This window comes from Xenopus laevis, chromosome 8S (assembly GCF_017654675.1).
Source record: "Xenopus laevis strain J_2021 chromosome 8S, Xenopus_laevis_v10.1, whole genome shotgun sequence".
Lineage (NCBI taxonomy): Eukaryota > Metazoa > Chordata > Amphibia > Anura > Pipidae > Xenopus > Xenopus laevis.
This window is the reverse complement of record NC_054386.1, coordinates 86,265,827-86,282,775: the sequence shown is the minus strand read 5'-3', so window position 1 is coordinate 86,282,775 and position 16,949 is coordinate 86,265,827. Positions and strand designations below refer to the sequence as shown.

Genomic DNA, 16,949 nt, shown 5'->3' with positions numbered 1-16,949 from the left:
TCTCTGTTCTCTGGAATGAAGTGCAGAGACCTGTGGCAATTCTGCAGTTGGGCAAGCAGTGTACAATGTACAATTTACCTCTTTTTTTGCATACTGCCTTGGAGGTTGTAAATAACCCCTTAGGTGTCACAATCTAGATAATTGAGACTGTACGATATGTTAGACTGTTCCAAATACTACACTCAGGACAGCCATCAGAAATCGCAGGGCCCCATACGACAAAATTTCCTGGGCCCCCTGGGCTGCACCTGATGCAAGCCCCACCTACAGGTCCACCCTCCCCACCACCACAGGTCTGCCCCCCACCAAACAGTAAAAAAACGAAAAAAATATCGGTGGCTAGGGTTGCCACATGTTAATAAAAATTAAAAAGGTATTGGTGGTCACGGCCCCCCATAAAAAAACATTTGTGGCCAGGGCACCCCCCATTAAAAAATATTTGTGGCTAGGACCCCACATGAGAAAAAAATAGTTGGTGGCCAAAATTGATAGTCAAGGCCCCCCCCCACATTATGAGAAAATTGGTGGCCAGGGACCCTTAAACGTCCATGCCTTCCCGAAGTCAGCAGCTCTCAAAAAGATGGGGGGCTAATCAAGTAAGTGTGGCGTGGCCGGGCCCCCCTTACCCTCGGGCCCCCTACAACTCTCCCCCCTGTCCCCCCCCGATGGCTGCCCTGACTACACTGCCAGCCTAAATCACAACCAACGTCTGACCTTTTAAAGGGATACTGTCATGGAAAAAAAATCAAGTTAAATCAAGTTAAAAATCAAAGAATTAGTTAATAGTGCTGTTCCAGCAGAATTCTGCACTGAAATCTGTTTCTCAAAAGAGCAAACAGATTTTTTTTATATTTAATTTTGAGATTTGACATGGGGCTAGACATATTGTCCGTTTCCCAGCTGCCCCCAGGCATGTGACTTGTGCTCTGATAAACTTCAATCACTCTTTACTGCAAGTTACATTGAGTAGGAGAAACAACAGCCTGCCAGAAAGCAGTTCCATCCTAAAGTTCTGGCTCTTTCTGAAATCACATGACCAGGCAAAATGACCTGAGATTGCTACACCAATATTACAACTAAAAAATATACACTTGCCGGTTCATTGTAGAGTGAATTATTTGCAGTGTAAACAGTGTCATTTAAAAATAAAAACGAAATCATAAAAATCATGACAAAATCCCTTTAAGCATCACAGACTGCAGTCAATAGTCATAAGCATAGGCAATAATGTAAAATGTATATGATGTAACTTAATATTTGAAAATGATATTAATTACCTATAAATAAATGTAGTTATTGAACATACCTGGAAATGCATTAACATCAATAACCGCAACGCGTCCAGTCTTCGTGTCCACAATTAAATCCACACCAAAAAGGGACATTCCTAAAGCCTCCCGTAACCCCTGAACCACTTGGTTTACCACTGAATCTGAAGGCGCCGCAACCCCTGTGCTTGGAACTGCCTAGAAATAAAGCAAAGTGCATTTGTTACCAACAGTTTTGTTACAACAAGTTCATCCAGGGTTAATCAAAGACCTGTAAGTTTTTTCACTGGAAAGGTTGCCTTTTGCAAAATATGTTCTTAGACTATGTTTGCATTAAAAATATGCTTAATAACACACTCAAAAGACTAGAGAACTAAATTAGGATGGGTTATAAACAAAAACCACAAGAAAATGTATATTAAACATCTAGGATAGCAGCTGCCATATTAGCTTGGTGTGACATCACTTCCTGCCTGAGTTTCTCCCTGTGCACTTCTAGCTCTGGGCTCAAATTACAGCAGAGAGGGTAGGAAATGGCAGGGGGAGAGGGAGAGAGGAGCAAACTGAGCATGCTCACGCCCAGGGCAAGGAGAAGCCCATGAGTACACAATGGAAGGAAAGAAATGCTGTGTTTCTTTTGACAGAGGACTCAGAGCAGCATTACTTTGAGGGTTTACTGGTATATACTGTATTTATCAAGGGTCACATTTAGAGTTTATCGGAGTTTATAAAAACCCTCAAAACGAAAAATCTAAATTTATTTTAAAAATCTAATTTTTTTAAATGCGGGTGAATAGGATTGACCCGCAAACTCGAATCGAGTTTGATTCAAGTTTTTTAAAAATAAAAAAGATTTTCAAAAGTCCACCAAACAACTTCCATAGGCTAAAACACCAATTTGGCAGGTTTTAGATGGCAAAAAATTGAAATTCGAAACTTATCATGTATTGTCCATTTAAGTCAAATTCAAATTCTTAAATGGACAATACATGATAAGTTTCGAATTTCAATTTTTTTTTTTTTAACTCGAATCGAATTTGGACTATTCCCTAGTCGAATTACACTAAAATAAAGTCAAAATTCGAATTTTAAAATTCAAATTTTCAATTCGACCCTTGATAAATCTGCCCAAAGCCTCTCTGTGACCACATAATATTACTAACCAGAAACATCCAAGTCGTGGCTTTCTACTACTGAGAAGAAAGGTGGATTGATGTGTAAGCATGGTTGAACTAATGGACGTGAAGTGTTTATATACCGGGTACTGGAGATAAACTGTCTTATTATTTATTGAGGTTAGAATTGAGTTGGGTGGTCTAAGGACAGAGACACATGCTCAGATCCGGGGAGATTAGTTGCTTTCTTTGGGGCGACTAATCTCCCCGAACTGCCTTCCCGTCGGGTGACTTTGGAAAACGAAGCGATCCGAGTGCCATCCCGCTGACTATTTACATTCTAGCTAGGAAGGCAGGGGAAGGCAGTTCGGAGAGATAATTGTCTTGAAGAAGAGGAGACTTGTTGCCGCCCGACTTATCTCCCCAAATCTGAGCGTTTGTCTCTGCCCTAATTCTGCAAAAAGAAATGCCTTTGCGAAGGGACTATTGATATAAATTTAAGGAAAGCAATCTGATTGCATTGTGAGCAAACCAAGTATAGAGAGAAAGTATAGAGAGAAAGTATAGAGATAAAATATAGAGATAAAGTATAGAGAGAAAGTATAGAGGTAAAGTATAGAGATAAAGTATAGAGATAAAATATAGAGGTAAAGTATAGAGAGAAAGTATAGAGAGAAAGTATAGAGATAAAATATAGGTCAGGATGTGGGTGAATTTGCGATCTCATGGATCAAAGGGGGGATACACACATTTCCTACTCACCTCTGATAGGTAGGAGCATGACTCAGCTTTGGATACCTGATTACTATCAAAGAAGATTGTGCTTTGATCTGAAAGAAAAGGGCATGTGGGTAGGAATAGGTTTTTTTTACAAACTTTATAGATATTTATATACAAGAAATAAAACAAACTGATTACATGTATCACACCTGGTTTTTCTGATACTCTAATCCAGTGCATAACCATCACCTATTGCTTTAAGGTGGCCATACACGGAGAGAGATGGCGACATCGCCAAACGAGCGGATGTCTCTCCGATATGCCCACCTTGAGGTTGGCAATATCAGGCTGATCTGATCGTGGGCCCTAGGGCTCAACGATCGGAACCTAATGAATGGGAACGGGCGGTCGGATCGCGGGACCGCATCAATGAACAGATGTGGCCGCGATCCGACGGGATTTTTAGTCCCATCCAATCTCGATCGGGGAAGCCCCTTGGGGAGTAGAGATGTCGCGAACTGTTCGCCGGCGAACTTGTTCGCGCGAACATCGGGTGTTCGCGCTCGCCGGAAGTTCGCGAACGTCGCGCGACGTTCGCCATTTTGGGTTCGCCATTGTTGGCGCTTTTTTTTGCCCTCTCACCCCAGACCAGCAGGTACATGGCAGCCAATCAGGAAGCTCTCCCCTGGACCACTCCCCTTCCCTATAAAAACCGAAGCCCTGCAGCGTTTTTTCACTCTGCCTGTGTGTGCTGAAGAGATAGTGTAGGGAGAGAGCTGCTGCCTGTTAGTGATTTCAGGGACAGTTGAAAGTTTGCTGGCTAGTAATCGTTTTGATACTGCTCTGTTATTGGAGGGACAGAAGTCTGCAGGGGTTTGAGGGACATTTTAGCTTAGGTAGCTTTGCTGGCTAGTAATCTACCTTCTACTGCAGTGCTCTGTATGTAGCTGCAGTGGGCAGCTGTCCTGCTTCTGATCTCATCTGCTGACTGCTGCAATAACAGTAGTCCTTGTAAGGACTGCTTTTATTTATTTTTTTGTTGTTTTACTACTACTACTACTACTACTATAAGAGCCCAGTGCTATTAGTCTAGCAGTGTTGGGGAGTGGGACTGGTGTGCTAATCTGCTGCTCCTAGTAGTTCAGCAGCACCAACTTTAATTTTTTTTTTTAATATTCATTTTTTTTTTATTTTACTTTTTTTTATTTTACTACCGCTGTAGTAGTGTATAAGTTGACCTTGTAGGCATTGTTTGCCCAGTTTTTTTGGCCACAGCCACTGAAGCACAGAGGCCAGAAAAAATATGCCATATAAATGCTGAAAATAGTCATTTTTTGCCATACGTTGACTCAACGTATATGGCAAAAAATGACTATTTTCAGCATTTATGTGGCATATTTTTTCTGGCAACTGTGCTTCAGTGGCTGCAACCAAAAAAACTGGGCAAACAATGTCTACAAGGTCAACGTATGGCGAAAAATTACTATTTTCAGCATTTATATGGCATATTTTTTCTGGCAACTGTGCTTCAGTGGCTGCGTCCAAAAAAACTGGGCAAACAATGTCTACAAGGTCAACGTATGGCGAAAAATGACTATTTTCAGCATTTATATGGCATATTTTTTCTGGCAACTGTGCTTCAGTGGCTGCGTCCAAAAAAACTGGGCAAACAATGCCTACAAGGTCAACGTATGGCAGTTGTTTAAAGAGAACAGTAGATTACTAGCCAGCAAAGCTACCTAAGCTAAAATGTCCCTCAAATCCCTGCAGACTTCTGTCCCTCCAATACAGAGCAGTATCAAGCAGATTACTAGCCAGCAAACTTACTATCATCTGTCCCTGAAATCACTAACAGCTCTCCCCCTACACTATCTCTTCCAAGCACACACAGGCAGATTTTTCAGATACATTTTTGCCCTTGATCCCCCTCTGGCATGCCACTGTCCAGGTCGTTGCACCCTTTAAACAACTTTAAAATCATTTTTCTGGCCAGAAATGTCTTTTCTAGATGTTAAAGTTCGCCTTCCCATTGAAGTCTATGGGGTTCGCGAACCGTTCGCGAACCGCTCGCATTTTTGCGCAAGTTCGCGAATATGTTCGCGAACTTTTTTTCCGACGTTCGCTACATCCCTATTGGGGAGCCCCATACACGGGCCAATAAACTGCTGACTCGGCCCGTGTATGGCCACCTTTACTTGTCTCCCTCTACTGACACAGTAGCTCAGACATGGACACTTCTTGGCCACCAGTATTGACCTCTGCTTAACTGAGATAGAATATTTAAAATAATCTAGTACCTGTACTGATTTCTGTGGTTTATTCACCGACTCTTCCCCTACTTTGTTAGCTAAAAACTGATAAACAACCCGCAAGCTACTGGTAACCAGCTGAGTTGTTTCTTCAGTTTTTCCCAACTGTGCTTCTAAATAGGACACTCCATATTTTCATACGCACAAAGTAGATAAAAGCTTTGATTAGGGTGACAAATTACAGAAAGAACTTTTATCTGGAAAACTCCTATAATTCCAGATAGGCTATAGACATAGGGGCAGATTTATCAAAGGTCGAGGTGAATTTTCAAATGAAAAAAATCAAATTTTTAGCTATTTTTTGTGTACTTCGACTAGGGAATAGTCCAAATTCGATTTGAATTTTAAAAATATATCGAAAATCCGAATATCGAAATTCATCATGTGCTGTCTCTCAACCATTTGCCATCTAAAACCTGCCAAATTGCTGTTTCCGCCTATGGAGGACCTCTTAGAACCTATTGGTGGAGGTTTTTTTTGGATTTGTACGATTTGAATTCGGCCGAATACGGACCTATTCGATCGAAAACAGACCTATTCGACTGAAAAAAACCTCAACTTCATTTCGGTTGGTCTTTTTGAATTTCAAATTTCAAAGTTATTTCAATTCGAAATTCGATCCTTGATAAATATGCCCCTTAAAGTGATTCTGTCATGATTTTTTTGATGTGGTTTTTATTTAAAAAAAAAAAAAAGCACTGTTTACATTGCAAACAATTCACTCTACCATATAAAATTTCACCAGCAAGTGTATTTTTTTTTTTAGTTGTAATATTAGTGTGTAGGCGCCATCTCAGGTCATTAACTGATGCTTTTGAAAAAAACATTTTTCCCATGACACTAACCCTTTAAGAAAACGATTACTGACCTGTTTCCCCAAGAGGGAAATTGCGCAGCGAGGGTCTTTGCACAACAAAATGCTGTGATCCTACAACAAAAACCTTATATAGGGTGGCATTGTGGTTGATGAAGCTTTGCAGGACACAAGGGGGTTTTACTTCACTCAATCCACCTTCATTAAATATCAGGGACATCTGAAAAGAGAGAATGGTAATTTACAGAACCAAGGTCAGTTGATTTCAGCCAAGCTTAACAGAATTCATAATTAAAGTTTTGGTCAGAAAAATCTAAGAAGTGAAGGTTAACACAACATTAACTTATAATTTATGGGGCACATTTATCAAGGGTCAAATTTCAAATTCATGGGAGTTTTTCCCATAAACTCCCATAAACTCCCATGAACTCGAAATTCGATCAATCGAAATTTTTTTAAACAAACAGAATTTTCTAAACTTGGATGAATAGGACCGACCCAAAAACTCTAATAGAATTCAAATCAAATTCGATTCAAGTTCTAAAAACGAGTTTTAAAGACTCAATTTGAGTTTTTTATCCGGAAAGAAGCTTGAATGTCAGGAAGGCTGCAAACAACTCCAAATTGATCCCAGGACGTCTCCCATTGACTAAATCAGCAATTTGGCAGGTTTTAGGTGGCGAATAGTCATTTTGAGTTCTGAAAGGTCCAAAGTATGATAAATCTTGAAAATTGAACTAAATTTTTAAAAAAACTCGAATCGAATTACCTAGTCAAATTTGACCGTTTTGGACATTTTCGAATTCTCAATTCGACCCTTGTCGAAATCTGCCCATAATAATAAAACAAGCATTTATATTTAGAAATTAACACAATTACGGAAAGTGATTAGCGAGCACTGTGTGTTTGAAAAACATTCTGGATCATCCTCACACCAAATAATACAAGTGTCTTGTTATGCTATCTGTTTGTGCAAAATAAAACAAAAAAAACATTTATTTCAAGTGTTATTTGTCAGAAAGCCAGAAAAGTCGTTTTCCTCCCTCAGTTTCCCAGGTCAAACACAGTATGCACAGTATGTCGGAGCGACAGCAGCCCTCAAGTCCTCAACCAGCTGAAACAACTGTAATAATTGGGAAATCTGGAAAAAGGGTCAGTACCCCTTTAAGACTAAAGTGCACTATTTAAATAACATTATGATTGGCAAATACATAGACCTTTGGTTGCCACAGCCTCTGTGGACCAAAACACTTTTAGTTGTCTGGGTCCACAGACTGCAGTGAAGTCATTTGAAAACAATAGTTCTGTCTTCCTACAGATTTTATGTGGCAGATTTATCAAGGGTTGAAGTAACAATTCAAATTTCGAATTTTGAAATTCAAATTTTTTTGAGAAATTTGACTAGGGAATAGTTAAAATTCAATTCTAGTATTTAAAAGAATTGGAATTAGATTTTCGATCAAATTCAACTATTCTACACCTTAAACCTCCCGAATTGCTGTTTTTGCCTATGGGGGCCGTTCTGGGGTCAATTTGAGTTATTTGCAGGCTTTCTGAATTTTTTTTTTTTTTTTGGGAAAAAAACTCGAATCTAATTCAATTTGAATTTGATTCGAGTTTGTGGGTCAACCCCATTCACCTAAGTTTGAAAAAGGCGAATTTTTGGATAAATTGCAGTTTTTTGGTCGAATTAGAGTTCATGGGAGTTTATGGGAGTTTAAAAAAACTAATAGTAAAACGAAAGCTGGCTCTCGCACACCCAGTGTAGAGATGCGAAGTCTGGTGCTCAGTGGTAGAGGTTCGGCCACCTCACAGTAGAATCCAATAGGAAAGAAATCCACGGCACACAGGCTGCTGCAAGCAAGGAACCCCTTGCACGTTTAATGCGGATGCTCACTTCCGCATTAAACGTGCAAGGGGTTCCTTGCTTGCAGAAGCCTGTGTGCCGTGGATTTCTTTCCTATTAGTTTAAAAAAACTCCCATGAACTCTAAGGGGCAGATTGATCAAGGGTCAAATTTAAAAATCTATTTTTTAATTTCGAATTCCTAGCTAATTTTAGGGGCATATTTATCAAGGGTCAAAATTCAAAAAGACCAACTGAAATTAAGTCGAAGTTTTTTTCTGGTCGATTAGGTCCATTTTTGATTGAGTAGGTCCGTATTCAGCCGAATTAGAATTGTATGAATTGAAGGAATAGTGCATTCGATCGAATTTGAATCAAGGTTTTTCCCAAAAAAATCCTTTGATTTTTCAAAATCCTCAAAATTGACTCCAAATGGGTTCTAGGAGGTCCCCCATAGGCTAAAACAGCAATTCGTCAGGTTTTCGATGGCGAATGGTTGAAGTTGAATTTTTAAAGAGACAGTACATGATAAATTTTGATATTCGAATTTTTGAATTTTTTTAAAATTCAAATCGAATTGCCACTATTCCCTAGTCAAAGTACACAAAAAATAGCTTGAAATTACATTTTTTTTCATTCGAAAATTCACTTCGACCTTTGATAAATCTGCCCCTTAGTGTACTGTGCTAAGGGAATAGTCCAAATTCGATTTGAATTTGAAAAAAATTAGAAAATACAAATATTGAAATATATCATGTACCGTCTCTTTAAAAACTCTTTAAAAATTCCGACTATTCGCCATCTAAAACCTGCCGAATTGCTGTTTTAGCCTATGGGGGACCTCCTTGAACCTATTAGGAGTTATTTGGTGGAGATTGAAAAATCAAAGTTTTCTTTTTTAAAATACTTCGAATCAAATTCGATCGAATGCGATCCGAATTCGATCCGAATTCGATTCGAACGATCGAATACAGTCTATTCACTCAAAATTAAAAATTCCAGTTGGTCGTTTTTTATTTGAATTTCGTGTTGATTTGAGTTTAAAAAAAACTCCCATCAACTCGAAATTCAACCCTTGATAAATCTGCCCCTATAAGTTTAATGAATGCTGGAGTCAATGTTAGATTGGACAATTCCCATAAATACAGTTGTTTTTTTTTGCACCCAAATGTATAAAAAGATGTTTGGGAAATACACACCTGGTGGGAGCGCGGGCCATGAGCCAGTCGGGTTTTACAAACTGGGAGACAGAGAAAACAACAGGTCATTCTACATGCTTGGACTTTAATCAAAGGCTGTAGATCAGAAGGAAACAACAGGATTAAACTGATAATGGGAAGGAGAGTGATTTGTCCTATGGGAGACGGAATTATAAACAAAGATAGTTTGATTGAAGCAATAGACATTTTATATGAGGTTCATCCCATGGAAATAAGGAAGTTTCTAAATAAAGTACATTTTAATATTGTATTGTTTCTGAAATAATCAAGATATTCATAACATTTAAAAAATGTAAAGAGGGACAAAAGCATCAGCCGTACCTTGTTCTCGGAAAAACATTTTGACCACGCCCATTTTATGACCACACCCCCTTATTACCATGTCCATTTTACAAATTTGGCAGGGTATGAAAGTTTAATGAACCAAACAACTCTAACTCAACTCTATTCCTTATATAACAGTGGCAATTGCTATTAATAAAGCCTTCTAATACTCCATAATAGATTCCTTTCAAATGGTTATAGTTTAGGGATAACTGCGTATCACACTCAGCACTTATCACGTTTTTATACGAAACCTGACTGTATGCAGTGAAATTCTCCCTTCTTTTACTGCTGTGGAATTGTCAGATGGTCCCTAACTGCTCTGCAGGGAAACAATCATACTTATGAACAGCAGGGGGAGCCCCCGTCTTACTCTGCCAGCCTTGCAGAACTCAAGCACCTTTGTATGTTTCCCTGTAGAGCAGTCGGCGACTGTGTACAGATTTGTATTGGATTTTATTTTTGCCTTTACATCCCCTTTAATGTTTCTAACTCCAGCTGCAGGGACAAAGATCATGGAACCAGATTTAAACAGATAAACTGGGATTCTATTTGGAGAATTTAATTGCTGCAGCCACTGGTTCTGCAGAGTTGTAGAAAGTTTGTATTAAACAACACAAAAACTATAAAATCCACATTTTATAGTGACAACACAGGACCCAGTACAGTCTGTATATTCTGATTATTAATCAGTCTTGCTGTATCGGCTTCTGGCAGATATTATTTGACTTGTGCTGTTTTGATAATCTATGACAATCCCTAAGAAGCCCAGACCACACTGAGCATGTGCACAGTCTTGGTCTTGCAAAGATGTTAACAAAGTTACAAGATGGTGACCCCCTGTGGCCAACTTTGAAAGCATAAATTATTTGTTTGATTAGGCTTGTGGTACAGTAAGTTCATGTTTATATTTAGTATACAAAATACAGCATTTCTAGCTTTATTCTATTTTAGACTTTACTTCCCCTTTAAAATAAATAGTAATAATACATGTGGGCAAGATATCAGCCTACAAAAGTAAGCAGGAATGATTCCCACTAGCCAATAATTATTATGGGAATTAGAATCCATAACTATTTCTAGTGTTATGTCACTGAGCCTGCTTCCGATAACATTCAGACAACACAGAAATAAATTCTCACACTTGTCTGTACCTAAAATAGAATTTTCTTTTATCAGTCATATCTGTAAATAATTTGAAAATTGCAATTTTTTCTTACAGGTGTTGGTCTAAAAATGCTTTATTCGGCAATGAAATTCAACCTTGCAGTGAGAAAGCTAAGGATATACTATGCTCTGATGTAGGGATTATGGCTCATGTAACACTTTATTATTTTCCTTTTATGACTATTTTCCCTTTACAAGTCATGGGGCATAACAAACACGGTTACTAATATACACAGCCCTGTGTTACATGCTCACACACAGCAACTCAATAAGCCTTGAACAACACAATCAAAGTATGAAACCTTGCCCTCTGTCATAATCATAGCTGAAAAATATAGTCATTAAAGGGCTACTGTCATGGGGAAAAACATTCAAAACAGACCAGTTAATAGTGCTGCTCCAGCAGAATTCTGTACTGAAATCTGTTTCTCAAAAGCGCAAACAGATTTTTTTATATTTAATATTGAAATCTGACATGGGGCTAGACATATTGTCAGTTTCCCAGCTGCCCCAAGTCATGTGACTTGTGCTCTGATAAACTTCAATCACTCTTTACTGCTGTACTGCAAGTTGGAGTGATATCACCCCCTCCCTTTCCCTCAGCAGCCTAACAACAGGACAATGGGAAGGTAACCAGATAGCGGCTCCCTAGTAACACAAGATAACAGCTGCCTGGTAGATCTAAGAACAGCACTCAATAGTAAAATCCAGGTCCCACTGCGACACATTCAGTTACATTGAGTAGGAGAAACATTAGCCTGCCAGAAAGCAGTTCCATCCTAAAGTGCTGGCTCTTTTTGAAAGCACATGACCAGGCAAAGTGACCTGAGATGCACCTACACACCAATATTACAACTAAAAAATACACTTGCTGGTTCAGGAATGAAATTTTATATTGTAGAGTGAATTATTTGCAGTATAAACAGTGTAATTTAGAAATAAAAACGACATCATAAAAATCATGGCATAATCCATTTAAGTTTATCACAGGAACACACATTCTAACACACCTTTAGTTCAGTGCACAATCACATAAATATACATGGCAAGGTCTGTCCAAGAAGAATTGATCTAAGCTCATATAATGTTTCACAAAGTGCAACATTCTGCCTACACTAATATAACACAACCCATGAAGTAAATGCGCACACACACGTGTAAACAATAAAACACCCATCCAATCACACAGTGATACAGAATCTGACGCTCCCAAAGAACTTTGTACTGTGACACAGACACTAGATAGACTCTCCACCCACATGTAGTGATAAGGAGAAAGCTGCTTCTTCTTTGCCAGAGTCTCTGAGCCCTACAGTACAATTAGTGTGACATATGAACAGGCATATGAAAAACCAGGTACACCACACCTTGAAAGAGAGAGAATACACTGAAAACAGCTGCTATATATAGCCTCAATGCTAAATGCTGATCTGTCTCTGCTTTCTGTGTTTATTTATGGCAGGGATCCAAGTACACCAAATCCAGAATATCTTCTCTATGGTTTTACTCCTGGAAAACCCTAAAATGTGATTCTGTGGAATACACATCAAAGCCACAGGCTTGTCATACTACAGAAAGAGTAGCAGCGAGTGATTCCAAGACGGTTCACTTTGAGGGACAGGCACATTGTGGACAAAAAACACAGTGTTTTGTTCTTGATATATGCACTTTAAAGAGATACTGTCATGGGGAAATATAAGTTTTTATCAAAACGCATCAGTTAATAGTGCTGCTCCAGCAGAATTCTGCACTGAAATGTGTTTCTCAAAAGAGCAAACGTATATTGTCAGTTTCCCAGCTGCTCCCAGTCTGATAAACTTCAGTCACTCTTTACTGCTGTACTGTAAGTTGGAGTGATATCACCCACCACCAGCAGCCTAACAACAGAACAATAGGAAGGTAACCAGATAGCAGCTCTCTAACACAATATATCAGCTCCCTGGTAGATATAAGAACAGCACTCAATAGTAAAATCCAGGTCCCACTGCGACACATTCAGTTACATTGAGTAGGAGAAACAACAGCCTGTCAGAAAGCAATTCCATGCTAAAGTGCTGGCTCTTTCTCAAAGCACATAACCAGGCAAATTGACCTGAGATGCACCTACACACCAATATTACAACTAAAAATTTTTTTTATATTGAGTAAATTATTTGTAAACAGTTTAATTTGGAAATAAAAACGACATCATAAAAACCATGACAGAATCCCTTTAAGGGGAAGTATTCTTGTGAAAATCTCTCCCAACTGCAAAATAATAATCTTTCATTTTGTAATGAGCTAAAATGAGGCCACGGAAATGAATATATAGTGCACACATTGCAAGTAAAGTAGTCATATGAATTCAATCATTGGTGGGTCAGTGTTACAGTATAGAGCAGGGGTCCCCAACCTTTTTTACCCATGAGCCACACTTACGTATAAAATAATGTTGGAGAGCAACACAAGCATGCAAAAAGTTCCCCGGGTTTCCAAATAAGGGCTGAGATTGGGTATTGGTAGCCCCTATTTGGACTTGCAGCCAACAGGAGAATCTGTTTGGCAGGAATTCAAAAATAAACACCTGCTTGGAGGCCACTGGGAGCAACATCCAAGGGGTCAAAGAGCAACATGTTGCTCACAAGCTAATTGTTGGGGATCACTGGCATACAACATGGCCTAACCAGGTCCCATCCAGATCCTGAATTTGTGCTTTCAAACACAGTACACCATTCATTCACCCTCAAGCAGAGTAACCAAGCTTATGAAGAATGACACATATGTGCAACCGTTACAATGTCAGATGAGAACACCGGTGGTGAGGAGAAGTCTTCTTACTTAAGGGAAATGTGAGACGAGTCCTGACCAGTGTTACCACGTCACAGTTCTTGGTTACCAGTTCTACACACGGAGGAGAAAAGATGCCACTGGACCCTTTCAAATACAGAAAGAACAAATTAATTCCTCAAAACTTAGTGCGTTCCATTACTTAGAGGTATTAGTGACCAGTGCATTCTAAATGGCAGTTTTAAATATATCATATTACTTTCTCATTGTGACTTGCATCCTCAAGGATCAAAGGCCTCTTTCAAAAGAGTTAGAGTTTGGTCTGGAATATCAAATTGTTTAGGAATAAAGGCACATAACGGATGAACGCAATACACAATGAATATTAATACAAACCCTTGTCTACCAAACAGAAAAAAAATGATGGCACCCTAAAGTATGATCTTTTGTCTTACTGAAGACACATTTCTAAGAGGAACTGAGATGACCCTTTTGGGCGTGGTTCCTTAATGAACTTTGTTGCAGACCTTGACTGTAGGACTCCAATGTGTGCAGGAGCCTGTATGACTGAAATCTGTCCAACAGTATGTGCAGAGCAGGTAGTGGGTCTAGAAGAACAGTATAGGGATGTGTGTCCAGATATACCTACAACCCCAAAAAGGGAAAGATCATTAACCATCAATACTACACAACATGTCGTTCTTACAAACACAAGAGAGGAACTCGAAAAGGAATTAACAAATCTTACTCATGCAAAGGAGGGGATATTCTTTTACAACAGATAACGTTAAAACTGTTACATCGATAAAATGCTGACAAAAAATAAGACAAGATTTGTACAACAGAGTGAGAAAATATAAAATAGAAAGAAGCAGAAATAGATATTGAAAGAAGGGAAGGGCCACAGACTATTGCGGGACAAATATACAATAGAAATGAGTGTAAGTGTAAGGTCAACAGATGGAAAAAATAACAACAAAGGTGGCAATACACGTAGAGGGTTATTTATCGAAGTCTGAATTTATCTCAATATTTTCTGAAAAAAACTTGGCACTTTCCCGAAAATTTTGTTTGCGGGAAAAAATCTGAAAACCTGTGAAAAATATAAATTCTACGAATTTTTTGGAATTTCCACCTGAGAATTTTTTGAGATTTTTGCCTGAAAAGCTTATTGCACGAAACCCAAGACACAAAAAATCTTTGGGACTTCTCTCATTGACTTATATGAAACCTCGGCAGGTCTGAGATGCCGGATTCTTGGATTCTGACTTTTTCCATCCTCGGGGTATAATAAATTCAGAAAAATTTGTGATTTTTTTTTTCTTCACTAAAAATTTGTATTTTATAAAAAACGATATAAAAAACAAGATTTTTTCAGGAATTTGGCATTTGGAGTTTAGTAAACAACCCCCGTAGAGACCCAGTAGATTTTTTTATATTCAATTTTGAAATCTGACATGGGGCTAGACATTTTGTCAATTTCCCAGATGCCCCTGGTCATGTGACTTGTGCCTGCACTTTAGGAGAGAAATGCTTTCTGGCAGGCTGCTGTTTTTCCTTCTCAATGTAACTGAATGTGTCTCAGTGGGACATGGGTTTTTACTATTGAGTGCTGTTCTCAGATCTACCAGGCAGCTGTTATCTTGTGTTAGGGAGCTGCTATCTGGTTGCCTTCCCATTGTTCTTTTGTTTGGCTCCTGGGGGTGGGTGATATCACTGCAACTTGCAGTACAGCAGTAAAGAGTGATTGAAGTTTATCAGAGCACAAGTCACATGACTTAGGGCAGCTGGAAAATAGACAATATGTCTAGCCCCATGTCAGATTTCAAAATTAAATATTAAAAAAGTGTTTGCTCTTTTGAGAAATGGATTTCAGTGCAGAATTCTGCTGGAGCAGCACTATTAACTGATTTATTTTGGAAAAAATTTTTTTTCCCATGACAGTATCCCTGTCAGGGTGATTTAGACAAGTTGTTTGTTTGTCTTGAGATCTACTGATCACTAAAGGTCTACTGGTAGATCCCGATCTTCTTTTTGGGCACCCCTGGGATAGATGACAGAAGAATGAAGCCCGGAGACAGAAATAAAGTAGCAGAAAGACATATTAACAAACATACAGGGTCATCAATAGAAGTACAAATGATGCTGTAAAATGTGAAAATGTTTTACTCGGTTCTTTTTACACCAAAAAAAAGGGATCATCTAGTTTGCAATGATGTCCAGCCCTGAAAAGCGCATTGATCAGTATTACAGTGGTTACGTTTTCATCTTTGCAAAAGCCTTTGACTGGCAGTTGTAAAAACTGAGCAATGCAGACTCTTTTCACCGGGGTTGTAGCAATGCACATAACAGTGAAAATATGAATGTTTTCCTAGCATAAATGACAGTAAGATTAATTCACAAATGATCTAATGGTAATGATATGACTGCGCAATCCAATTAATAAAAGTACGTTTATGTCTAGCACTTGTTAATTAAAATCAAAACCTATTTGTTCTGTTATGAGTGACTGTATGCCAGGAATAAAGTAATGCAATGCCATGTGAATATTCCCCTTGCTTCTTATTTTTGCCCAGAAATACATTCCAATTTCATCTTGATGTATATGACACGTCAAAGCATAACCAGAATTATAGTCAAAAGATAGATTACATTTTACTTAAAGGGCACCTGTTGGGCAAAGATATTATCCTCAACCAAAGGGGGACTGGGAGTTCCCTTCCGGTGTGGGTGGCTTAGCGCTGGCAGGGGGCAATTTAAATAAAACAAAAAACTACTGTTACCCCCAACCGGAGTGCAGGCTGTACTAGATCGCACCTTTTTGGTGGACGTTTGAGAAAAAAAAATAAAAAAAATTTTTTTAGTGAAAAAATTTTTAATCGAATTCGATTCAAATTCGATTTTTTAAAATAAAAACTGATTTTTTAATAAATTTTGATTGTTCTTTTTTTTTGAATTTCGAGTTTATGGGAGTTTTTATTAACTCCCATAAACTCGAAAGTCGACAATTGATAAATATGCTCCTATGGGACACTTACATGTTTCTCAAATAATTTAACATGGATGACATATGATCAAATCAAAAGAGAAACAATCATGATATTAAAGTAAACCTCCTTCTGTTCTCCAAGAAGGACATAACAGGTTGTAATAGATTAATGTGTCTCTGTCTCTTGTCTACAGTCTGTTTAGCATTGGATATAACTTACAGCTAAGGCTAGGGCCGCCATTAGGGGGGCACAGCGAGTACAGCTGTACCGGGCCCGGCAGTTTTGAAGCTTGAAGGGGGGCCCGGGAGTGCAACACTTCCTGGATTTTCCGGGCCCCCCTTAAAGGAACAGTAACATCAAAATATTAAAGTGTTTTAAAGTAATGAAAATATTATGCAGTGTTGCCCTGCA

General features: G+C 38.6%; 1 protein-coding gene across 1 annotated transcript in view; it reads right to left on the bottom strand.

The window, feature by feature from the left end:
• XB5961849.S (provisional ortholog of inositol-tetrakisphosphate 1-kinase S homeolog) overlaps window positions 1–16,949 on the bottom strand; it is a 32,109-nt gene that overhangs the window by 1,621 nt on the left and 13,539 nt on the right. Inside the window, exons 4-9 of the mRNA XM_041575347.1 lie at window positions 14,076–14,193; window positions 13,600–13,695; window positions 9,271–9,311; window positions 6,281–6,446; window positions 3,146–3,213; window positions 1,307–1,466 (exon numbers count right to left, since the gene is read on the bottom strand). Coding sequence (XP_041431281.1) covers window positions 1,307–1,466; window positions 3,146–3,213; window positions 6,281–6,446; window positions 9,271–9,311; window positions 13,600–13,695; window positions 14,076–14,193 — 649 coding nt within the window. The remainder of the gene's footprint in view (window positions 1–1,306; window positions 1,467–3,145; window positions 3,214–6,280; window positions 6,447–9,270; window positions 9,312–13,599; window positions 13,696–14,075; window positions 14,194–16,949) is intronic.